The sequence below is a fragment of the Microcaecilia unicolor genome, chromosome 8 (genome assembly GCF_901765095.1).
Source record: "Microcaecilia unicolor chromosome 8, aMicUni1.1, whole genome shotgun sequence".
Taxonomy (NCBI): domain Eukaryota; kingdom Metazoa; phylum Chordata; class Amphibia; order Gymnophiona; family Siphonopidae; genus Microcaecilia; species Microcaecilia unicolor.
Window position 1 is genome coordinate 237653291 of NC_044038.1, and position 26493 is coordinate 237679783.

General features: G+C 45.0%; 1 protein-coding gene across 1 annotated transcript; it reads left to right on the forward strand.

Moving 5' to 3' along the window:
• The first annotated feature begins 5615 nt into the window (after nt 1–5615).
• On the forward strand, nt 5616–26493 carry ACTR5 (actin related protein 5). The gene is made up of 9 exons (XM_030213063.1): nt 5616–6017; nt 8399–8628; nt 11023–11192; nt 14011–14228; nt 15291–15473; nt 16833–16955; nt 19772–19911; nt 21913–22045; nt 26020–26493. The coding sequence occupies exons 1-9, from the start codon at nt 5640–5642 to the stop codon at nt 26296–26298; spliced, it is 1854 nt and encodes a 617-aa protein (XP_030068923.1). The 5' UTR covers nt 5616–5639; the 3' UTR covers nt 26299–26493.

Below are 26493 nucleotides of genomic sequence, written 5' to 3' on the forward strand. Positions count from 1 at the left end.
GCTGACCTCCAGCTTAAAGAACGGTGAGCTCTGAGCAAGCCCTGTAAACACAGGCACTCACTCAAGTGTTACCTTGTCGTTGTTTCCCCCCTCCCTTCCCCCTCTGAGGCAGACTTTCTATCAAAGATGGACGGACATGACAGCCTGGGCCTATAAAAGGACCTGCATAGCTCTCACTCTTCTTTAAGCTCAGGGCCAGCAAGGGAGAAACTAGTGGGATGTCAGAAGGACCCGGAAGTGGAAGGGAAAGGAGATGCTGGACATCAGGTGAGGCTAAAGAAGGGGAGATGAGATGCTGGCCAACTGGATCAGAGGTTAAAGGGGAAATGCTAACCGTCTTGGAGTGGGATAGAGTGGGGAAGAGGTAATGATGATCATGGTGATGGGGAGGGGGAGGTAGAGTGGGGAAAGGGAAATGTTGAACAAGGAGGAGGGGTGGTAGGGCCTTCTGCTACCCCTGGAGGAGGGGCATGGGTGGCTGAATGCTTACCTAGGGCAGTGTTCTTCATTGCAAGAACCCTAAGTATAGCCCCCCCCCCCCCTATTGATCTAAATGTGGCTCCTTGACTCTTTTCCCAGTCTCATCCCATCTTTTCCTTAGATTTGCTGCTGATACAGTTCCATAAAGTTATTTTATTTAATATTTATACCATGCAGATCTGAGTGAGTTCAAGCTATATGCTGCCCCAAAATCCCACTCTATTCTCACGTGCAGGTCAAACATTGAGAGTTATGTCAGAGCTACCAAGTTATCCATTCCAGGAGGGAGAGTTTTTGGCTGGTCATGGATCACTGTCAACCTCATCCTGGTGCATTATGGGACCTGCAGCACTGATTTCAATGGATAGAATCATGGACTACAAGTACTACGCTGCAGGGGCGTAGCCAGACCTCGCCGGGAGCGTGGGCCATAGCCCTAGGTGGGGGGGCACTGTTTAGCCCCCCTCCCCGCCGACCCCCCCCCAACAATCCCCTTGAACCCCCCTCCCGCCACCAACCCTCCCCCCGCCGCCGTCGCCGCCCGCCCCGCCACTTCAAATACCTTGTTGTTTGCTGGCCCCGCCAAAGGGAATCTAGTTTTTCGGCGCCGGAGTAGCACCTTCATTCAATGCAGTTCCTGGCGTGATCAGCTGTTTCTGACGCCGTATGTCACATACGGCATCAGAAACAGCTGATCACGCCAGGAACTGCATTGAATGAAGGTGCCACTCCGGCGCTGAAGAACTAGATTCTCAGCTGGCGGGGCCAGCAAACAACAAGGTATTTGAAGCGGCGGGGCGGGCGGCGACGGCGGGGGGAGGGTTGGTGGCGGGAGGGGAGTTCAAGGGGATCATCGGGAGGGGGCCAGGGCCAAATCTACGGGGGCCAGGCCCCACATAGCTACGCCACTGCTACGCTGCTTTGGGATGTAAGTTTAAAGGAACGGCCAAAAAGGCTGTCTCCTGGAATGGGTAACTTGGCAGCTCTGTTATGTGATGCTGAAAGAAAACAGGAGACACCACAAGCAAAGCCTCCAGAGATTAAAAACTGGAGAGTGGGTGAGTCAGAACCAGCTTGAAGAGGAAAGGAGCAGAGACAGGATGGTGGAAGTTGTCAGGGTGTTTGGCATTTTGTCTAGTGATGATCTTGGCTCTCACACTGAACTGTTTTGACAACCTGGTCTCCATTTGAAAAACAGCAGGCATCCAATACCCTGAAGAAGTGAAAACAAACCTTAAGTTTTATAAATGAGACAATGAGTATGTTTGGTGTTCCTCCACCTTTGTGTTTTGGTCTTCATTCTGAACAAATCAGTAGTAATTGTATAAACGGTTTTTCTTGCATTTCTGTGCAAAAGGTAACTAAGCTAGTAAGGGGGGGGGGGGGGGGGGGGGGGAGAGAAGAGTCTAGATTACAACATGGAGATCTTTTGCTGCCACCTAGTGGCAAGTGCCCAATAAAGCACACATTCCATTCACACAATTTTTTGTGGTGAATAAATTCAACTTTTTATGAAAGCTTTATGGCGATTTGCTTCTTTTTTTTATTTTACTCTGTGTTGGATCTTGTGAGTCGCCTGCCTACTTGTTTCCTAAAATCACATTCCTCCCACCTGTCCGTATATGGCCAACAATCTTCAGCGTAATTCTTGTGCACCCCATTCCAGTGGGTCAGACAGACTCCAGAGAAGAAACAGTGGAGAACTTTTCATTTTAATCATATAGAGCGTAGAGAGCACTGAGATTCTGCTTTCTAAAAAGCATGTCCGAGACCTCTAGTGACTCTATCAAGAATAAGTATGTGACCTTTTGAGTTAGAAGATTTTCACAGCTTCTGGAACAAGGGATGGCTCTTCTATCTATGATTGATAATGGTAGGAGGAGACACTATTTGGAGGAAGACTGTTTCAGTATAAACACCAAACCCAGTGGGGTTAGCCTTGTTTTTGGCTTTAGCTCCCTGGACATTGTACACTACAACAAGTGGGAGAGGTTTGGCTCTATTCTCTCTGCCTTATAAAAAGAAACAGGGTTTCTGTCTATTCTAGCCATTGTACTATCTTATTCCTACCCTCTTCCTAATCTGGAACTCTCTCTATAATTGCTTGATCTTCCACATAATGGAAGAAAAGCCTCAACAGACTCCTTGACGTGGCTCTTAGGCTCTTAATTATCCGGAGCTCTTGCTGTCATCATTGGCATAAAAACCTCCAATCTAGACAATCTCTTTTTTTGTATATATATATTGTTTTTCATAAGTTAAATGTTAAACCAACACTTATCTTGCTGTTGTTCAGTCTGCTGTCGCTCAGTCTCTCCTTTCCACGGCCGACAATGGCCAAGGTTTCGGTCCTTCTTTCGGTTCCTGCCTCAGGGTCCGTGGTACTGGCGACTGTCTACACAAGGGAACAGCGGTATAATTTGAGTCATAAACAGTCCTTGCAAATCGCAAATATGTAAAGCTCCATCTGTATTCCTCACTTCACTGCAGCCCGGTATTCTCTCCGGAAGTGTTCGCCTACTTGCGATTTGCAAGGACTGTTTATGACTCTAATTATAACGCTGTTCTCTTGTGTAGACAGTCGCCAGTACCACGGACCCTGAGGCAGGAACCGAAAGAAGGACCGAAACCTTGGCCATTGTCGGCCGTGGGAAGGAGAGCGACAGCAGACTGAACAACAGCAAGATAAATGTTGGTTTAACATTTAACGTATGAAAAACTATATATATATATATATATATATATATATATATATATATATATATAAAGAGACTGTGTGGCAGAGCCGGTGGTGGGAGGCGGGGCTGGTGGTTGGGAGGCGAGGATATTGCTGGGCAGACTTATACGGTCTGTCCCAGAGCCGGTGGTTGGGAGGCAGGGATAGTGCTGGGCAGACTTACACGGTCTGTGCCCTGAAAAAGACAGGTACAAATCAAGGTAAGGTATATACAAAAAAGTAGTACATATGAGTTTATCTTGTTGGACAGACTGGATGAACCATGCAGGTCTTTTTCTTCCATCATCTACTATGTTACTATGTATAGATTGAAGATTTTTATGCCAATGATGACAGCAAGAGCTTCGGATAATTAAGAGCCACATCAAGGAGTCTGTTGAGGCTTTTCCTCCATTACGTGGAAGATCAAGCAATTATATATAGAGCGTTCCACATTAGGAAGAGGATAGGAGTAAGATAGTACTGAAGTAGGTTTATCCTCTTGGGCGCTCAAGTTAGTGAGTAGGTATTCTAGCCATTGCACTTGGAGAGAGCAGGAGGAAAGTGTATCCAACAGAGCTCAGCACCCTTCCTATAAAGAAGCAAGAGGAAAAGAAATGTTTCACCTTATTTTCTTTCCTTTGTTTTGTTTTATCTGTATTTATTACCTTTACAAGTGGACTAACACAGCTACCACCACTTTACATTTAGATGCTTCCTAAACAAAAAGGTCCAAGGACATTCCTAGATTTATCATTTCCAATCCTTCACACGTTTGCTGCAAAACTAAACTATCTTTCGCCCCAGAAACTCCTGTTGCTTAAAGGTGCTCTGCGGCTCCCACTTTCTTTTCCAACACTCCCAAACTAGTATCCACTTCCTGGAGCTGGTCAGAAGATTACTTAGAGAACAAACATAATTGAGTCTCTAACCCTTTTAACATAGGAACTCTTTTACTAAACTGCTTTAAGCACTCAATGCTCAGTTTACACCACATTAACTGCTAGTGCAAAGCTGCATTAAAAGGCTTTGTGGTATTTCTGCAATTAGCATATGCAGTAAAACACACATTAAGTGCTTTTTGCATCACAAGGTGTGGTGGCATGACAGGCACTGGGCAGTTACCGCATGCTAGCTGTCTAACACAGAGTTAACATGGGACCACTTACCACCTCCTAAACAGGAAGTGCTAAGTGCTTACGCATTAGCTGGAAGTAAATACAGAGCATTAATCTGAATAAGGTATGGGGTACCTAATAACCTTCCACCAGACCTGGATAAGGACATACAGCAAAATACTATTGTCAGTGAAAAGGGAGTGAGCAACCAAGGCTAAGGCCCAATCAACCATTTGCCCCTCAGAGCATCAGCAACTAGGGAGTTTATGGTGCAGGAAGAGAGGCCCATGGAAAATACATAGAAATATAGAAAATGGCAACAGATAAAGAACATATGGTATATCCAAACTACAGATTTTGGGTGGGCCTAGGCAAGAAGTGGGTGGGCTCCAAGTGCTCTTCACCCCCCCCCCCCCCCCCCCCCCCCCCCCCCCCCCACAACCACCACCAACAAAAATTTCTCAGCAGGCGGGGAAATGCTTCTTTCCACCATGGCAGTCTGCAGTACGCATGTGCTGGTATCATGGAGAGTTGTGTTTTCGTTACCATTAGAGGGAAGTCTTCAGCTGGCTGTGCTTGGGATCCCCACCAGCTACCACTAAATGTATGGTACTGTTGGATGGGCCTGAGCCCTAAGTTTCACCTTCATCCTATTCCCCCTTGTTGCAGAGCTTCTTTTCCACTGAGAGACTCGGCTCTTCTGCATTTGCCACAGAGTTATTTAAACATCTCTATTGTATCTCCCCTCTCCCACCTTTCTTCCAAACTATAAATATTGAGATCTTGAAATCTGTTCCCATACACTTTATGAGGAAGACCACTGACCATTTTAGTAGTTGCCTTCTGGACCAACTCCATCCCGTTTATATCTTTTTGAAAGCACAGTCTCCAGAATTGTAGATGGTTCTCTAAAGGATGTTTCACCAGAGACAGAGCTTCCAAGTTACCCAGTTCCAGGATGAAATCTTTTTAGGGAGCCCTACTGGTCTGGTGCAATCATCCCATCATAAAACAGGGCAGAGTCATCCAGGAGAGGTCCAAAATCTCCCTGCCCTGGGACCTGGCAAATTTGACAGCTCTGAAAATACAAGAATTTCTTCTTTAGGAAGGTTTTGTTTTTTTTTAGAGTCAGGATCCAGAAAAGGGAGCACTGCAAAGCGAGTACATGGGCAAGCCCTTCACTGTCCCCACCAGCACTTTTGAAGTATCCTGCAGGCTTTTCGAGCTTTAGTTCTCAGGGCGGAACGATTTTTAGGACGGAACCAAAGTTCCCACCCTCGATTTCCGCCCGGACACTTTTCACCGCAGGACTCTCAGAGGCCAAGATGGCCGCCCCAGCGCCGGCTTCCAACGTGCATCACTTTCGGGAGAGTCGCGCGGTGCCCGACCCGTTCCTGGAGCCCAGCCCGGCCCTGCGGATCCCCCACCCGGTGCCGCTGGTCCTGGACAACGGCTCGCTGCAGGTGCGCGCGGGCTGGGCCTGTCCCGGGGCCGAGCCCGAGCCGCTGCTGCTCTTCCGCTCCCTGGCCGCGCGCAGCCGGGGCGCGTCCCGCAGCCTGACGCAGATCGGCAACGACATCCCCAACCTGGAGCCCCTGCGGTGGCTGCTCAAGAGCCCCTTCGACCGCAACGTGGTGGTGAACCTGGAGCTGCAGGAGCTGGTCTTTGACTACGTCTTCCAGCACCTGGGGGTGGCCTCGCAGGTAAAGAAACGGATGGCCATAGGCAGATCCGGGGAATCCGGTTTTTACCCAGGCCCATTCCCCTGCAGGGATTCCCTTATGCCTGGAATAAACTTCCTGAGCCGTTACATCTAGCTCCGTCCCTGGCTGCCTTCAAATCCGAGCTAAAGGTCTACCTGTTTGATGCTGCTTTTGACTCCTGACGTCACTTTTATCCTTATGTGTCCTTCTGTCTGGCCTTCCCTCAGTGGCGTTCCTAGGGGGACTGACACCCAGGGCGGATCGCCGATGCGCCCCCCCCCCCCGGCGAAAGAACCCTCCCCCCCCCCCCCCCGGGTGCACGCCGCTGGGGGGGGGGGTGTGCCGCCTGCCTGCCTGCCTGCCTGCCTGCCTGCCGGCTCTTCATTTTCATGCTCCCTCTGCCCCGGAACAGGAAGTAACCTGTTCCAGGGCAAAGGGAGCATGAAAACGAAGAGCTGACAGGCGCGCGGCACCCCCCCCCCCCCCCCAGTGGTGCGCACCCAGGGCTAGGGTTACCATATGGCTCCAGAAAAAGGAGGACGGATTGAGCCAGCCGGGTTTTACTTCCATTGCTTTCCAAGCAATGGAAGTAAAACCCGGCTGGCTCAATTACTTCCATTGAAAGCAATGGAAGTAAAACCCGGCTGGCTCAATCCGTCCTCCTTTTTCTGGAGCCATATGGTAACCCTACCCAGGGCGGACCGCCCCCATCGCCCCTCCTCCCCTTGGTACGCCACTGCCTTCCCTTCTCCTTTTTGGTCCTGTCTGTTTGTCCTGATTTAGATTGTAAGCTCTTTTGAGCAGGGACTGTCTTCATGTTCGATTGTAAAGCGCTGCGTACGACTGGTAGCGCTATAGAAGTGATTTATAGTAGTTGTGATCGGTCAGCGCCTGCTGGTTCACTGTCTGCTGTGCGAGAGCAGTTGCCTGAGAACCAGGGAAGGAGGGGGGTTCAAATCGCACTCTGGCTTTTTGTGGTCGTGAGCAAGTAATTGAGCCCCTTCATTGATTCAGGTACGAACCTTGATCTTAAGCCTGCTGGGACCAGGATCATTCCTACTGTACCTTAGTGTAACTCGCCTTCAGCTAAATCCAAAATCTCTCCATCCCTTGTGAGTCAAGTGTGAGGTTTCAAATCTTTAATAACTGTACCGTTTTGGTTTCACCCACAGCCCAGCAACTACCTGAATTTGTTCTACAGTGCACCTATGCTAGAGACTGCTGAGTATCTTTGTTTTTTTAATGGGGTATGGAAGATAAGCCAGCCAGCCTCTATCCCTGACCCCCAGGTTACCTATTCATTGATGCTGTGTGGGGCAAAAGGTTTCAGGAACTGTGGCCCCAGTGGTTCTGCCTGGCTTGTGAAAGTTCACTTGCCAATTTATGCAAAACCAACATTAGTCTCCTAGGACACGCATGAGGCATCAGCTACATATAGGATTCAAGACGTGCACCAGGTGGAACAAAAAGATGTTTGTTTTTTTAAATTTTATTTTATTTGTACCCCGCGCTTTCCCACTCATGGCAGGCTCAATGCGGCTTACATATTGTATACAGGTACTTATTTGTACCTGGGGCAATGGAGGGTTAAGTGACTTGCCCAGATCACAAGGAGCTGCCTGTGATGCTGATTTCCCACAAGGTTTGTTTCTGATAATTAGGACCAACCCACCTTGTGGATACCAGGCCTCCACTGTGCTGATATGTCCCATAAGCTTATTGATAACAGGTCCTCAGGGACTTTTTAAACTCCCAGGAGCTTCCTTCCAACCAGCCACCCCGCACACTACAGGTTCATGCTTCGCCTTCTAGCTTGCTTCACCGTTTTCAGCCTTAGCCCCTGTTTGCCTGGGCTCTCTCCATGATGGACATTCCCCTCACCAAAGACGGCACCCCCTCCCTCAGGAGCTGTGGAACCCTTGCAAGCCCCCCTCCCAAAATTGTGCTGATATCAGAGCCGTTGATGTCGTCTGCAACATCACTAACACAGCAAGAAATGGCTTGGCCCTAAGCATGGGACACAAACCTCAACAACGCTCATATTTTGTTGTATCTGATGCATTTCTTCAATCCTATATATGGCTGATTTATTCTGTTGTCCATGGAAAACCCCATTACAGGTAAGTAACTCTGCTTATCTTCTGTGCCAGGGTATCTCTTCCAAATGGACCGTTGAGCTCAGAGTTTCCTGGATTCCATTAGTACTTGGTTTTATGACTCTAGTGTTGGCCAAGTAAAGCAGAGCTAGAGAAGTTAGTGACGCATTGCTGGCTTGACATAATCCCATGCAGCGATGAAGCATCATCCAGAGAACTTCTAACTCTTCACATTTACCAGCCATTTTCTTCAGTATGTCTTTTTTTTTTTCTTGCCACCATCAGGGTTGTGTAGACCATCCGATTGTGTTAACAGAAGCACTGTGCAATTCTCTGTATGCAAGGCAGATGATGTCGGAGCTGTTGTTCGAGTGCTATCAAGTCCCAAAAGTCTCCTATGGAGTTGACAGCTTGTACAGCTTTTATCACAACAGAAAAAAGGATGCGCCTCATAGCGGTCTAATCATCTCGTCAGGATATCAGTGTACCCATATCCTGCCAGTGTTAAAGGGGAGGTGAGTTACAACTCTTCTTTCTGGGGAAAGTTAAACCGAATCACATGGTGTTTTTCTTATAGGACATTTCTGAGATCACAATCGTTCTTTTGAGTGGAATGTGACATTGATGTTTTTGGATCTGCTTTACTAAATGTGATTTCCAAAAAAAACACAGAAGGGGAGAAAAACCTTAGGCCCCTGTTTACTAAGTCGTGTTAGCATTTTTAACACGCCTACAATTAGCATGCGTATTAACCTTGTAGGTGCCTATAGGGATGTTGTAGGCATGTACACGGTTAACACGCTTTAAAAATGCTAATGCATCTATAGGGCCTTAAACCTCATTTTCTCTATATGAAATTATGTATTTAAATGATGTCTTATTCCTTGCTGCTGAAGAATCATCATGGAGACTAAGGATGTGCACAGACAAGAAACGAGAAGAATTTTATTTTTATTTTTCTCACAAAACTTTTGCAGTTTTTTTGCATATGTGGTTTTTTTTTTTGTTGTTGTTCATTTCACCCATTTTTAGTATGTGCTAAACTGATTTTAATTCACACTGAATAATTAAGATGCACTATTAGCAAATGTTTAAAAATTTTAGTGCATGCTAAATTGATTTAACTGGTCACATTCCCCTGCTTTTAATGGCTGCGCAAGTAAAAATGCTCTAGATAAGAGGCTGGGTTCTGTATCCTGATCGCTGAAGGCCTCCTGAAAGACCCAGAACTCTGCTCCCTACCCCAGCCTTTCACAGGCAAGCCACAGTTGAGCTGTTCCCATGAGATTTTAGTATGTGTACTATTTTAACAAAGCAGTTTAGCTGTGCAGATTAGAAATCTACCACATAAAAATGCCCATCCTACTACTACTACTATTACTATTTAGCATTTCTATAGCGCTACAAGGCGTACGCAGCGCTGCACAAATATAGAAGAAAGACAGTCCCTGCTCAAAGAGCTTACAATCTAATAGACAAAAAATAAATAAAGTAAGCAAATCAAATCAATTAATGTGAACAGGAAGAGAGGAGGGTAGGTGGAGGCGAGTGGTTACAAGTGGTTACGAGTCAAAAGCAATGTTAAAGAGGTGGGCTTTCAGTCTAGATTTAAAGGTGGCCAAGGATGGGGCAAGACGTAGGGGCTCAGGAACTTTATTCCAGGCGTAGGGTGCAGCGAGACAGAAGGCGCGAAGTCTGGAGTTGGCAGTAGTGGAGAAGGGAACAGATAAGAAGGATTTATCCATGGAGCGGAGTGCACGGGAAGGGGTGTAGGGAAGGACGAGTGTGGAGAGATACTGGGGAGCAGCAGAGTGAATACATTTATAGGTTAGTAGAAGAAGTTTGAACAGGATGCGAAAACGGAGAGGGAGCCAGTGAAGGGTCTTGAGGAGAGGGGTAGTATGAGTAAAGCGACCCTGGCGGAAGACGAGACGGGCAGCAGAGTTTTGAACCGACTGGAGAGGGGAGAGTTGACTAAGTGGGAGGCCAGCAAAATAGAATTAAAAAAAAAAAAAAAAAAGGAAAGTTAAGCACTTAAACACTCAAAACAGCACAGAACAACAAAATTCCTATTCTTTCAAGTACCCAAAGTACAGAATATGCTGGCGATGGTATCAGCTGATCAGGTAAGATGAATATGCACTAGTAGCATTCAATTTCAAAAATGCCCATCCCTTTCATCTTGTCTCTAAAATGTAGCTTCCCCACAAGATGCAAACAGCCGGAGTATTTTCTATGATACTGTTAACATACTTATTTGTAAACTGATTTTCCTTAAATTTGGGGGCATTCTGACTCCCTCCCGGATTCATCTAGATATTGAAGCTCAGCTTTTTGGAGGGCTTCACGCTTATGCTGCAACTTTCATGACAATTCGTTAGGAGGCCAAGATGTAGATAGCTTTGCCACACCCTCAAAGATCATTCTAAGATAGAGAAAAGTATACATTTTTAACAAGCCGATATTTTTATGTTGTATATATTGCTTTATGCCATCATACATCTGCCTCGGTTGATTCAGCATTCTTTAATGTTCAATTTCCTGTATTTTCAGCACACTACATCCCTGAATAAGATAGAAATGTTATTTTTACCAAGATTTTCAGCCTGATACATTTCAGATTAGAGTAAAATGTTTCTCAAGCTTGAATTTAAGAGCTTTTTTTTATTTCTTTCAGTAAAATTTGGAATTTAATTTTCTGGAAGAAATAAAGAAGAGTATTCCAAGTCTAGGTAAGTTAATTTTGCAGACTGTGCTGATAACAAATATTCTGAACTGCACAAGAAAACACACTTTGATTGCAGTAGTATTTTTGCAGGCAACGGTTGCCCTTGGAATCATGCAATTTTGGGGGCTGTGTCTGGGATTTTCACAGCTCGTTTTTCTGTGTTGGGGATGCTCACTTGTAGGGTGGAAGCGATGAACTGCAAACGTATCAATCTAGGAGGAAGCCAAGCTGCCACGTACCTTCAGCGCCTGCTGCAGCTCAAGTATCCGGGACATTTTGCAGCCATCACGCTGAGCCGCATGGAAGAAATCCTACATGAACACAGCTATGTTGCCGAGGATTACTTTGAAGGTAGATATCAAAAGCACCTTGGGGGGGGGGGGGGGGGGTAGTTCTATAAATATGGTGTCTGTTTTCAGGTGGGAAAGTAGGTACCTATTGCTTTTTATGGAATACTGATATAGCAGAGCAAATATTAGGAGCAACCATCGGCCATAGAGCTGCTGTAAATGCTCACACCTAGATTAAAAAATACAAGGAAATTATAGTGTTTTATAATATACTTGTATAATTGTTTACTCCAGCCATAAGTATGCCTGTCTTCAAACTAGAGAGTTGCATGGGGACAAAAATTTCATCCATCCCCAATGAAATGTAATCCAAGATCTATTCCATCTAATCTGCAGTTTATAGACCTTACTAGTCCAAGCAAGAGGTTCAAGGCGGTTAACAAAATAAGATAACTCAATACAAAGTAAGGAATTACAAAATTACATAAAATATTAAAATACAACCTAAAATTTATTGAACAAAAAATGTTTTAATTTGTTTGCGTAGGCGTGTGTAATTCATCTCAGAACGAATTTGCATAGGAAGAGCATTCCAGATTGTAAGTGCCCGAGAAGAGAACAAGGCCTCAAAATGGTGTTTTAATTGAATGCCATTAAATGCAGGAAGTTTCAACAATAAAGACTTGCACGATCTTGATGAAGAGGAAAAAAAGACCAGGAAACATTTGAATAAGCAATTCAGAAGCATTACCATACAAGACCTCAAATATAAAAACGGATTTGAAAGCAATGCATGCTTTTATAGGAAGTCAGTGAAGTCTTCCAAAATATAGAGACACTCCTATCAAATTTTTCAGATGAAAAATAACCCCCACCCTTTCCTGCAGAAGTCAACTCTATTATTTACTTCCTCACAGCCCTCTTGTTTCCTCCCAACCCCAACAGTCTCCCCCCCCCAACAGTCTCCCATAGTTTTTTGGATGATATTCACTGTTCAGCCAATGAGTATTCCAAGCCTCAGTCTGGTTCTCCAGTGGCCTCAATGCATTCCTTTTTTTTTTTTTTTTTATAAAAATTTTTATTGTGACAAGGGAAATGTACTTTAACAGCAACCAACATGCAAAATCAAACAGCCACTTACAGGTCGACATGTACAAACTTTCACAAGTATCTTGTACTACTCTTGCGGTGTTCTCTGACAGCATATACATACAGGAGTAACCAGTCCCGCCAGTCATATCCTGAAGGTAACATTTCCTCTTGAGCATTTTCCCATTTTCACCCCTCTACTACCCCCCTGCCCAAGAACCCAGCCCACCTCCCACTTACCCTCCCTGCCCCGCCCCTCCCTGGAGACCTACTAACAGTGAACTTATTGTTCAATCAACTTTATTGGTGGTGTGCACAACACTCCTCACGCTAGGCAGCTGTGCCATAGCCTCAATGCATTCCAAGCCTCGTTCTGGAGTCCCGTGGCAACTTCTTCCATATATGCGGGATTCCCAAAAGTCCCATTCCCGTGCAACTCTTCAAACTATGCAGCAATGCGTATAGCTGCCATTTTATAGAGTAGTGCATGGCTAGAATATTTGAATTTTTTCTGCACATAATGCCGTTATTCTGGTCATTCACTTGCATTCTTAGTGCCTAATTGTTGGCGCCTTGTTTACCCCTGTCGTGAGAGATAATTATAGCTGGTTTTCATTGATGTTTGGACTAAAACCCATTTCACATCCAAGTTTCCACTCATTTGCCTCCTTTTTCATGCCCTACTAATCTGTCCTACAAGATAAGGACAAAGGAAGAGTTTGCTCGAAACCAACTAAGTTGGTTCTAGTAGGTTGGCGGTGGCTAGTTACTGTCCAGGAAGACCATTGTGACCTGTTTTGATAGGTGTTTGGGATCCCAGTCATGGTTCAGTACCGACATCTAGTTGCTGAATTTGGGGCCTGTGATTTGCAGAGTACCAGAAGCTCTGGTGTGTTGGAATAGGGAATATTTAAAAACAAGTGGGGAAAGTATGCAGAGCATAGCTCATGGAATTCTCCAACCTCTATGCATGTAAATGCCACCCGCATGCGAGAGTGTGTATGCTGAGAGGGAGTTGTGTGTGCATGTATGTTTTTGTGTTGGTTTGTATGTGTGTATGTTTTCTCTGTAATCAGGAGAGAAGATGACGATGGAAAGCTATGGGGGGGGGGGGGGGGGGGGGGGATTCTATATATGATGCCTAAAAGATCCACAAGGAAAACATTTCCACCGAAGAGTATTCTATAAATGGCGCCTAGATTTAGCCACAGTATATAGAATACGCTTAGTTGATATCCCAGCGCCTAAAACTACACGCATCCATTTACACCAACGAAAAAATGGCGTAAATCCCGGTGCAGAGGGCCATATTCTATAAATACACATGTAAATTTATGGAATGTCCACGAAACGCCCATAACCACGCCCCTTTTTGTCTGCGTGCGTTCGAAGTTAGGCACAGTATGTTACAGAATACGCTTAGCGAGTTGTGCACGTAAATTCTAATTACTGCCAATTACTGCTTAAGTGTTGTTATCAATGCTAATTAGCTTGTAAAGCCAGTTACACGCATTGTTATAGAATCCGCCTGAATTCCGGCGCAGATCTCTAGGCGCACTACATACAATCTGGGGGGATAATGCAGAGGTCAAACACCTCCTGCTGGCCAAAGAAGGGAAATACACTGAAGGGAAGAAAAGTGTCATAGGACAGCATTACAAAGCATGAAAGTCCCCAGTTTCACCATACCACTTCCTCAAATAAACACGCTGACCACCACCACCAAGAAATGGAAGCAGGTCTAAATTGTTATTCCTGTGGTGAACTAATTGAACATTTTAACTCTGTAGAACTTCAGAAGTGGAGGTCCCCGGAGTACTATGAAAATAACGTGCATAAGATGCAGCTACCCTTCTCTAACAAACTCCTGGGCAGTGCCCTGACATCAGAAGAGAAACAGGAGAGGCGGCAGCAGCAACTGCGTCGGCTGCAGGAGCTCAATGCCCGTCGCAGGGAAGAGAAGCTACAGCTTGACCAAGAGAGACTGGACAGGCTGCTTTTTGTGCAGGTAACACACTTTTTCATTGCCGAGCCAGTGTGTACATGGAAAGACTGCATTGTGTTTGAATGAGTGCTAGTCATCCTTACCAAACCACAACCTTGATGCCACAGGACACAGCGGGTGGCCCCAAGCTACAAACAGTTTTGTTTCCGTATCCACAGTAATTCTGATTGCAGTGTTACCGTTACCAAGGGTTTACTGTGGTTTGCCACAGTAACCGTGTCATTCTCTACCTAAAACTTAACGGACAAAAGGAACTTGGGTCGGTGGAACCTCAGCATCCCGCCACTGTTAATGATATCTCCAAAAGCCTTTTCAAACAAGTGTGTCTTAAGGGCAGCTTGAAATTTGAGGTAGGGATGCTCCAAGCAAACCTGAGGGGGGAGAGTATTCCATAGTGATGGAGCAGTGAAATAGAAGACACTGTTCCTGGTGGTCTCCAACGTGGCATTCCTAGGAAAAGGAATATACAAGCACCAGTTTTTCAGGGAACAAAAGAGTCTTGGTGGGGGCGTAAGGGGTTAAGAAGAGAGGCAAAGTAAGAAGGGCTGCCACAATGAAAGATCAGAGGTCAGAATAAGAATCTTAAACTGTAAATGCTAAGCCAGAGGAAGTCAGTGGTGAAAGATGGTCATAGCACTTGGCCCTCACAAGTCGCATGTGTGAATAGATTCACTGGTACAGCACACATTTAAGTGTTCTTCCCCTTACATCTTTTTGTTTCCAAAGTGAACATTACTAAGTTCCCAGCTCTTCATTCAGAGTAGAACCATCAGTAGTGGTTAGTGTATCTGGGTTTAAAAAAGGTTTGGACAAGTTCCTGGAGGAAACGTCCATAGTCTGTTGTTGAGGTAGACATGGGGGAAGCCACCACTTGCCCTGGGAATGGTGCTACTAATTGAGTTTTTGCCAGGTACTTGTGACCTGGATTGGCCACTGCTAGAAGCAGGATACTAGGCTAGATGGACCATTGGTCTGACCCAGTATGGCTATTCTTATGTTCTTATGTCGGAGAACTTGGGCAAATATTTTTTGCCTCGGCCTTTCATTGGGATGTTCTGTTTTCAGGAACTTCTGGAAGATGGTCATGTGGACCAGTTTCACAAAGCCTTGATAGAACTGAACATGGATTCTGCAGAGGAACTGCAGTCATACATTCATAAGCTGGGCCTGGCCATTGAACAAACCAAGCAGAAGATCCTACAGGCTGAAGTCAATATTGAGGTTGATGTGGTGGACAGCAAGCCAGAGGTAAGCCACCCTGTGGTCACTCACTGAATTACAACCCAGATCAATTTGTCAGTCTGTGGTCTTCTCCTAAATGTGTCTCAAGAAGAGGTAAGTTGTTTGTGACAGGTCAGAGTGACAGCCAACCTCTATCTGTTGAAAAAGGAACAGTTGAAATTCCTTTCCGCGGCATTTAAGTACCCGTGTCTATTGATATTTACAATGAAAATAGATGTTTTGGTGGAAAGCAGGTGTGTGATGATTTGGGTGGAGGAGATAGTGAGCGGCATTCGTACTGAATAATGAAAAACAAACTGAGCTTAGAGCTAAGTGTACCATGAGTTACTTTGAATGGAAATGCAGCGCTTCTGTTCCAGTCATGCTTCAAATTTTCTGGATTGACATGGACTGTTCCTCAGTAGAATGATGTTCTTTTGCAATTTCCCATAAAACATTTTTTTAAAGATTGACATTCTGAAATAATGAAAATGACTAGTGATATTTAGAAAATCTCCTGTTCCTTATAAGATATGTAGAGGCGTATATTTTCAAAGTACTTAGACTTACAAAGTTGCATAAGTTACTGTAGACCTTTGTAAGTCTAAGTGCTTTGAAAACATGCCTCTTTGTAACTTTGTACATCTAAGTGCTTTGAAAATGAGCACCATAGTGACATATAAGTACATAAGTAATGCCACACTGGGAAAAGACCAAGGGTCCATCGAGCCCAGCATCCTGTCCTCGACAGCGGCCAATCCAGGCCAAGGGCACCTGGCGAGCTTCCCGAATGTACAAACATTCTATACATGTTATTCCTGGAATTGTGGATTTTTCCCAAGTCCATTTAGTAGCGGTTTATGGACTTGTCCTTTAGGAAACAATTTAACCCCTTTTTAAACTCTGCTAAGCTAACCGCCTTCACCATGTTCTCTGGCAACGAATTCCAGAGTTTAATTACACGTTGGGTGAAGAAATATTTTCTCAGATTTGTTTTAAATTTACTACACTGTAGTTTCATCGCATGCCCCCTAGTCCTAGTATTTTTGGAAAGTCTGAACAGACGCTTCACATCCACCTGTTCCATTCCATAACATAGTAAGTGATGGCAGGTAAAGGTAGCATTGTCCATCTAGTGTGTGCAGAAAGGTGGTCAGGGTTGCATCTGCTGCTCCATGTAGGTTATTGCTGTCTATGCATACTTGCACTTTGCCCTGATTCATGCGTGAGTACAAAATTACCTGTGGTTTGTTTGCAATCTGAATTTTCAAAAGGGAAACTCGGTTGCATGTTTTTCTTGTTGAAAATTTATTTGCAGTTTCACAGGTTTTCAATTTTTGCCCTCTGCTGGTAATGAAAAACTAAGTTTGTCCTGTTTGCTCTCAGACCCCTGACTTGGAACAGATAGGAGGCGAGCCATCTTTGGAGGACATAGAAAGTATGAACGAACTGGACCCACTGTTTCCAGAAGAGCAGGTGGAAGTGGAGAAGCCGGTTACCCCAGTACAGGTATGGGAGAGAAGGGTCACTTACTTGTTTTTAATTGGGATGAAAATAGGCTTAAACAGTATTGTGCACAGTGGAAACTGCTTTTGACTATTAAGTCTGGAAGAGACTCTGGTTTAGAGAGTTGCACGGGGACAGAAACCTTACCCATCCCCGCCCGTCCCTGCTAGAATCTCACCCGTCCCCACTCGTCCCCACTGGAATCTTACCCAACCCCACCCATCTCCGCAAAAATTTAACCCATCACAACCCGTCCCCGCAAGAATCGAACCCATCCCCACCCATCCCTGCAAGAATTTAATGGCACATAAAAGAAAATTCTGGTCAGCTCCCTCAGTCTCTCTCTGAATTTGAGCCACATCACTGTAGGCAAGGAAGGATTGGAAGCTGAAACTTAGAACACTCTGGTGTACACATGTAAGATTTGTCTCTGATTTCTGGCACTGTGTGCTGAGAGGTCACCACATGCACATGCCAGTAGGTCAGGTGTCAGACCTGAGGTCTGCACATCAGCATAGGAGCAAAGAGGATTAATTGTAACATAGTAAGTGACAGCAAATAAAGACCTGAACGGTCCATCCAGTCTGCCCAATAGTCACACTCATTATCAATTCATGATTAAATCAACGAGTGTGATATTATATACTTTCTTTTGTGTTTCTGGAACATTGACCATAGAAGTCTATCTGGCCCTATACTTATGTTCCAACTGCTGGAGTTCTCGTTGAAGCCCACTCCAGTCTATTCGTCTTCTCATTTGTGGGATACAGACTGTAAAATTCTGACCAGCACTGTCCTTATGTTCCAGCCACTGAAGTTGCTGTCTAAGCCCTTTCTAGCCCATCCTAAACCAGACTGCCATATATTAGACACAGACCATACAAGTCTGCCCGGTATCGGCCCTAGTTAATCACAGCCAGAGTCGCCATCTAAGCGTCACTTGACACATCCACACACATGCAGCCATTTAAGGTTAGGATTTTTATAACTTCCATTTTCTAATTAGAGATCCTCTGTGTTCATCCCAAGTCTTCTTGAATTCCATTATCATTTGTATCTCTACCACCTCCTTAACGGAAGACTTTCCACATTTGTGCTGTTAAAGCAAGGAGGAAGAGGAGGAGGAGGAGACAGCACTCAAGGTACTCGGTAGATGAGAGGCTGATGCAGTGCAGCTTACACTTCCACAGAAACCCCGCAGAACTGCTTCCGTCCCTGCGGGAATTCCGCGGGATTCCCGCAAACCCCGTTCCCGTGCAGCTCTCTACTCTGGTTTCAGTGATTAGGAACAGTTAGTTAAAATGAAAGGTCTTCCGAACAGCATTTAAAAAAAAAAAAAAAAAATTATATACCCCCTCTTTGGTGCAAATACCATTCAAGGAACTTTACACTACAGAAAATTAATGGAAAAAAAATCATTATAGAGCAACAGACAATATAAAATCTCCAACGTAAAAATGAACACTTGACAATACAAGATGTGACAGTAACTGAAACCTCACCCCATCCCCACTGATAGCCCATACTTTTTATTTTATTTGATGATTGATTGGGATTTATTAACCACCTTTATGAAGAGATTCAGCCAAGGTGGTGTACAGCTGGTACAGTTTAACATACATTTTACAATTTCAATAGTAAAATGACCAAATATAAGCATAATTTTGATCAATAAGGTAAACGTGCAAATGGCAAATTTAAACCTAATAACATGGAACAGAATCTAAAACATGCACATTTAGTAGCACTATAAAATAATCATATAACATAAATATGATAAATGTCAGTACAATACAAACAGTACCATAATAGACAGCACAGATAACCATCATCTTACCCCTACTCTGGCTCTGAATTTTAACAAGTCCTGTTCCGTCCATCCTTCAAGCAAGAGGCTATCCCATAGTTTAGGGGCCACGAGAGAGAGTGCTCAACTTGCCAACAGCTTTTCCTCATCATTTTTATTGAGGGGGATTGCTAGCAGATCACCTTTAGAAGATTTTAAATCTCTTCCAGGGACATAGTATAACAGATGTTGAAGCTGTTTTGGTGAATCGCTTTGAAAATCAGCATCAGGACATTTAAATTATTCCCACTCACAAATTGGAAGCCGATGACATGTTTGAAGTATAGATCGTCCTTCCCTACACCCCTTCCCATGCACTGCGCTCCATGGATAAATCCTTCTTATCTGTTCCCTTCTCCACTACTGCCAACTCCAGACTTCGCGCCTTCTGACTCGCTGCACCCTACGCCTGGAATAAACTTCCTGAGCCCCTACGTCTTGCCCCATCCTTGGCCACCTTTAAATCTAGACTGAAAGCCCACCTCTTTAACATTGCTTTTGACTCGTAAGCACTGGTAACCTCCTCTCCTCCTTCCTGTACACATTAATTGATTTGATTTGCTTACTTTATTTTTTGTCTATTAGATTGTAAGCTCTTTGAGCAGGGACTGTCTTTCTTCTATGTTTGTGCAGCGCTGCGTACGCCTTGTAGCGCTATAGAAATGCTAAATAGTAGTAGTAGTAGTAGTATCTTTTAACTAGTGGCTCTCTGTGTAAGGCTTAAGAGATGGAGGATCTTCGAAACCTTCGGTGTGGTCCTTTAACACTATAGGATTTTATAGATCACGTAGATTCCTTCATAGTGGTAAGACTCACAGTTGAAAATTAGTCTTTTTTTTTCTTAATCGTGGCTCAGTTATTTACTACTTCTCTTGGTCATAGTGTTTTGATGGTCTAGTTTAATTTTTAGTTTTACTAAATTAACCATTAATAAAGGAAGTGTTCATATTGCTAAATATTTTTATCTCCAAAGCCCATATTCAACCTGGCAGAATACCACCAGATGTTTCTGGGGACGGAAAGAATTCGGGTACCAGAAATCCTCTTTCAGCCATCCCTGATCGGGGAAGAACAGGCTGGAATAGCGGAGACTATGCAGTATGTACTTGACAGGTGAGTATGCCAAGCTGGGGGGGGGGGGGGGAGGGAGGGAGGGAGCCACAGGAAGAACTGAAAATGTGCTGATAAGAAAAGTGATGTGCTGAGGAAGGATTTTGGTGGAGCGCTCCCTTGTATTGTGCATATTTTGTGAATATTAAAATTAAGTAAATTTCATTTTGGAGCGAAAAAAATGTTGGGAAAGCACTTACGCCACCCACAGCACAAATTATGCATGTTTCTCCTCCTGGGTCCCCCTTGGTTTCCTCACTGGCTCGCATGATGCAAGGCAGGTGCTGGTTAATAACTCCCCCCTCTCCTTGCTTAAGCCCTAAATTGCCACTAGCTGAGGTTACCGTTCTTTCCCTGCAAATCTTGGCTCACCTGAGACCTCAGTTGCTAATAGCAACATAAGCCCTCATTCTCCCCAGAGGGACCTGGCCCAGCCTGGTCTTGCCTTAAGCTTGGATTTGGATTTTGAGATGTATTGCTCACTTTTTCCAAAACCACGCTGAAGGTGCATTGCGTTTAGTACCATTGTCCCTGCACAGATGGGCTCGCAATCCAATTTGTAATTGAGGCGGTGGAGGATTAAATGACTTGTCCAAAGTCACGGAGTGTGTCGGTCGGAGAAGCAGAACTTGAACCTTGGCTTTCCCACTTTGCAGCCTGCTTCTCCTCCACTCCAAAACCATGGTTGGTAATTTGTTACAGTTATCACTGATTCGGCTGCAGTGGAGAAAGGTAAGATTACATAAGTACATAAGTAATGCCACACTGGGAAAAGACCAAGGGTCCATCGAGCCCAGCATCCTGTCCATGACAGCAGCCAATCCAGGCCAAGGGCACCTGGCAAGCTTCCCAAACGTACAAACATTCTATACATGTTATTCCTGGAATTGTGGATTTTTCCCAAGTCCATTTAGTAGTGGTTTATGGACTTGTCCTTTAGGAAACCGTCTAACCCCTTTTTAAACTCTGCTAAGCTAACCGCCTTCACCACGTTCTCCGGCAACGAATTCCAGAGTTTAATTATGCGTTGAGTGAAGAAAAATTTTCTCCAATTTGTTTTAAATTTACTACACTGTAGTTTCATCGCATGTTCCCTAGTCCTAGTATTTTTGGAAAGCATGAACAGACGCTTCACATCCACCTGTTCCACTCCACTCAATATTTTATATACCTCTATCATGTCTCCCCTCAGCCGTCTCTTCTCCAAGCTGAAAAAGCCCTAGCCTCCTTAGTCTTCCTTCATAGGGAAAGAGATGCAGGTATGATCATGCTTCACATGTGTGGACAGACAGACAGGGCAAAGACTATAGGAGAGTGTTCTTAAATAAGCATAAAAAGAGCAACTGGAAAGCTGATGTCCCTGAGTACCATATTTGGTTTGGAAAATGAAAGCTGTTTTTGTCACAAATAAAGTTCTGTTTTTTTGTGTGCAAAGGGAATCCACGTACGTGGAGAACTGAAAAGATCCCATGGTCATTGACATTAGTTATTACCAGAAAGGGCAGAGATGAGGACTCTGAAAGCCAGAATTTGGACATAAGTAGCTCAGTGGCGTAGCCAGACACCCAATTTTGGGTGGGCCTGGGCCCAAGATGGGTGAGCAGAAGAACCTCGCCCCGTCCCGCAGGTGATTTGGTCTCTCCGTCTCTCGCCTGCATGCCATATGGTCTCTCAAACAACCCCCCCTGTCCTACATACCTTTTAAATAACAGATTTTCACCAGCAGCAAGCAGCAACTAATACACACTGCTCATGTTGGCCCCACAGCCTTCCCTCTGATGCAGCTTCCTGTTTCCGCCTAGGCAGAAATACATCAGAGGGAAGGCTGTGAGGCTGGTGCGAGCACTATGTATTAGTCACTGCTCACTGCAGGTGAAGATCTGCTATTTACAAGGTATGCAGGAGGGACACTTGTTGGGAGTTTTCGGCTGGTGGGACTTCAGGCCCACCCAAGCCCACCCTTGGCTACGCCACTGAAGTAGCTATTTTGCGGTTTTCTTGCAGATATCCAAAGGAGGTACAGGAAGAACTGGTACAGAATGTATTCCTGACAGGTGGAAACATGATGTTTCCTGGAATGAAAGCTAGAATCCAGAGGGAACTTCTGGAAATGAGGCCGTTCAAATCAACATTTCAGGTATAAGTGGGCCTACAGGTATACTTACAGTGTCATGTATGTTGCTGCTGAGCCCTGAGGGTTATGCGTACTTTATTTGGGAAAAGTCGATCGAGTAGAACATGAATTTAATGAAAGGAGGAAACCGTAGGTCTGAAAAGCCGTGATTTGTGGTCATAATTCAACCATTATGGATTAGCGTCTGTGGGCCTAAATGCATTGAATTTTATGGGGTGGGTTCTAGTGATGTTGACAGTCCACCAGCCCTTGGGATTCCTAATTTGCTTATTTAGTTCGCTCTTACTTTTTTCAGTAGTAGCTCAAGGTGAGGTACATTCAGGTACACTGGATATTTCCCTGTGCCTGAAGGACTCACAATCTTTGTACCTAAGGCAGTGGAGGTTTGTGATTTGCGCTAGATCACAAGGTGTGTCGGTGGGATTTGAACCGGACTTCCTGACTGTCAAGCCTGGTGCTCTAACCATTAGGCTGCTCCTCCATTCTTGACTCATTACACATTTAGCTGATGTCACCTTCTTTCAGTTTAAAATTGGTTTTGTTGCTTACTTTTAAAGTTCTGTAGCATCAGAGCCCAAGCTAAGGTCTATAAAAAGAATATAAGAATTCACCAAACTGGGTCAGACTGAAAGCCCCATCTAGCCCAGTATCCTGCTTTCCAGCAGTGGCTGATGCAGGTCACAAGTACCTGGCAGAGTCCCAAAGAGTAGCAAGATTCAATGCTACCGATCCCAGGGATAAGTCGACCTTAATAGCAATTTCTGGTCTTTTCCGCTATATCTCTTTTGAGATGCGACGACCAGAATTGCACCATGAAGTGATAAAGAGGCATTATATAATACTAGTAAAAGAGGCCCGTTTCTGGAGCAAATGAAACGGACTTTCGAGGTTTTCCTCCCCAACACCCCCCCCCCCCTTCTCCCTCCCTCCTTACCTACCTACTGACCCCTTCGTCGTTCTGACGCCATTGCTGCGCACCTCCTGAACGCACCGTACGCCATTGCTCCGCCCTCGGTGTGTGACGCCATTGCTCCGCCCTCGACGTCATCACGTTTGACGCGAGGGCGGGGCCCCGAGACTTGGCGATTTTGGTGGCTTCACCACATCGAACCCGTCTTGACGGAAATGACGTCAGTGTCTTCAGAACGTTGAGGGTGAGTTTTATTATATAGGGATTCTTTATTTTATTTTCTATTCCTTTCTTAATAATTCCTAACATGGTTTGCTTTTTTGGCTGTCCACAATACCAACTAGATCTTTGTCTTGGGTGGCAATCCCTAATACGGACCCTAGCATCAAAGTGGCTTTGACTTGTTCTTCCCAGTGTGCATCACTTTTCACATTGGCCGTGAAAACTGTCCTAATCTGCTTGGTGGTTTCACTTTAGTAAGTTGGCCACAGTGTTGACAAAGTTAAGTGCGTGTAGACGTGAAAGCAGCTCGGGATGTTCAGTATTGTCCTCAAAGGTAATAAATACCTTGTTGGACTTTGCTTAACCCATTATCTCCAGTTTACTTTTTTTTCCCAAGTGGGAGCCATCATTACATTATTACAATATAACCAGGATGCAACATGGGTTATGTTTGGGCCCTGAGTCTTGCTTCAGGAGACTAATCTTAAAGCCTTGTCCAGGTCAGCTACCTAAAAGCACAAATACATGGAACATTATACAATTCACAAAATTGCTGAATCACTATAAATGTTCGCTGTACTGTATACATTTTGCCACTATTCGGTCACACAGGCAGTACAGCGAACATTTATAGTGATTCCCAGTTTTGTGATTCATATAAGGTTCTGTGTATTTGTGCTTTTAGGCGTCTGATCTGGACAAGGCTTTAAGATTAGACTCCTGAAGCAGGCCACACGACCCGTGTGGAGTCTTGATTTTATTGATGCAATAAATTGTGGTTGAGCACCTCTGATTTTGCTTTGTTTCTCCATTATCTTTCTGTGATGGTGGTTCTTGCGATTCTCATGCGGAGGAGTGTTTCTTCTGTGTTTTGCTCTGCGATCAGAATATTTGGCTCATGTGTTAGAGACGGTTAATGCTGCTTGTTCTAAGTGTGTGTGTGGGGGGGTCATAACTCCTTCTACCACGCGTTGTGGCAGTGTCCAATGGTGCGAGCATTTTGGCAGCGGGTCCGGGGGTTTCTGCCGGGGGTTTCTGATCAGGCTTGGGAATAAAATTGAGGGCACAGAAGGGACAGTTCTTGCTAGACCATCCAAGGGCTTTTGCCTCTTTGAGCACTCCTGCAACTCTGCTATGCAGAAAGCTGAGTTTGGTAGCTCGAAAGTGTATAATGCAATATTGGACCTTTTCGGAAGCGCCCGCCTACTGGCATTGGCGTAATCAGGTGCACCTTTTAGCATCTTGGGAGGCTAGAGATTCCAAAATGTCGCCTAAACGTAGAAAACAATTTCTCCAGATTTGGATGCCTTATCTTCAGATTCTAAGCCCAAGGGGTCGGAGTTTACTTATTAATGCTTGTTGATTTTGGATGTGGAGTAGGGGGGGGGGGTTCCACCTCCTCTGCCCCATAGCAAGCTGCTTTTCCTAGTGTACAAAGGTAATCGCGTAGTCTGTGGGCTGCCAAAAAGTTCTGGATTACTGGTACTATTATACTTCCTTGAATTAACACGGATAGCAACAGGAAGGTTCCTGAGACTTTGGAAATTGAGTGGTACAGGGGTTGGGATGGAGGGGATGGGAAGGGAAGGGGAGGGGTGGGATGGGGGGGGAAAGGGCGGTTTACAAGCTGTATGATTCATGCATAGTATCTTATTGTTTGTACGTTGGCAATATTGAGTATCTTGTGTTGCTTAACTTTGAGTTATCAATAAAATTACTTTAAACTTAAAAAAAAAAAAATGTTTAATCAAATAAATAAACAAAAAAAAAAGATATAATTTGCTCCTCCAACGTTCTGAAGCTGACTCCGTGGCAGACTACAGTGAAGGGTTCTTAACTCTGTAACCATCTCTCTCTGTCCCGCCCTCGCATGAAAACGTGATGACGTTGAGGGCGGAACAGTGAGAGGGAAGGGAACGCTGCAGAGTTGCCAGGCAAAGGAACTATTTGTACGCATGAGGGTGTCTCCTTCCCTCCCTTTCAATTCCAGGCCTCCTCCCTCCGAATTTTAAGTCATCTTCACTTACCAAGTTGGGTTTACGGCGGCTGGCAGCAGCAGTAAAAGGCGTGCAGGCTCGGCCCTTCTCTCTCTCATGGAAGGGGGGGGGTTCGAGGGGGCCGTAGCACGGGGGGGGGGGGAATTGCCTTCCTAAGGCCCGTTTCCTTGCCTACAGAAACGGGCCTTTTTTACTAGTATAAACATAATAAACAGAGTAGATGACGGCATCCAGTCTGCCCATTAAGATAAACTCATATGTGCTACTTTTTGTGTATACCTTACCTTGATTTGTATCTGCCATTGTCAGGGCACAGACCGTAGAAGTCTGCGCAGCACTAGCCCCGCCTCCCCCCACCGGCTGTACTACTACTACTCATTTCCAAAGCGCTACCAGACTCACGCAGCGCTATACTGCCACCCAATCTCGGCTAAGCTTCTGAGGATCCCAGTGTTATAAATCCCAGTATGTGATTTAACACTAGCTCTCATCTGCTGTGTCTTTTACTGACTTCTTAACCCTTTAACCAACCACTGCTTTTGACATCAGCCCCAAAACCTGATACAGCGATGATGCCCTGCACGACCCTCTCTGGTAGGCCGTTTCAAGACACCCTGCCTTAGTTAATGTACATGATGATTTTTTTTTTTTTTATATATATATTTCTTATTCTCTTCTAAGCTGTTTGTACTCTTAGACCACTTTTCTGGTTAATCAAAAAGCAGTCTGTCGAAAGGATTAAACCTCAGCCTAAATTTGGCTGCCATCATTGTGTTCATAGGATCACAGCAGACTTCTAAATTTCATGCTGTTTCACTTCTGTCTCTCATGGATTTTCCACCACACAGGTCAATCTGGCATCCAATCCCATACTGGATGCTTGGTACGGCGCTCGCGATTGGGCGCTGGACTACATGAACCACGAGGAAGGCTGGATAACCAGGAAGGACTACGAAGAAAAAGGAGGGGAGTATTTAAAGGAACATTGTGCCTCAGGCCCCTACATCCCCATTACCCTCCCCAAACAGGCTCCTCGGACTATGACGGGGGCAGCAACATCTGTGGAGCCTACGGCAGCCAACCAGGCAACAACAACCACTCTGAGCGGCTCTGGCGAACAAGCATAAGCGGAGCCCCAGTGGGGGGGGGGCACCGGGAGCTCAGGATTGTGGGCTTCTGCTGGAAGAGCAACAGGGAAGAAATGAATGTGGATTATCTTCTGAAGCAGAACAGCCAAGAATATTTTCTGCCTAGCATTCTAAAACAAAGACTGTTTATTTTGATGTAGAAATGATGAGCAAGGTGTATTGTGTGTTAATATT

Bases quoted from the DNA above. Each gene is read 5' to 3' on its own strand.
- ACTR5 (XM_030213063.1), top strand. From the start codon at position 5,640: ATGGCCGCCCCAGCGCCGGCTTCCAACGTGCATCACTTTCGGGAGAGT. The intron at 6,018-8,398 runs GTAAAGAAACGG...TGCCACCATCAG, and splicing joins ACCTGGGGGTGGCCTCGCAG to GGTTGTGTAGACCATCCGAT. The intron at 15,474-16,832 runs GTAAGCCACCCT...GTTTGCTCTCAG, and splicing joins TGGTGGACAGCAAGCCAGAG to ACCCCTGACTTGGAACAGAT.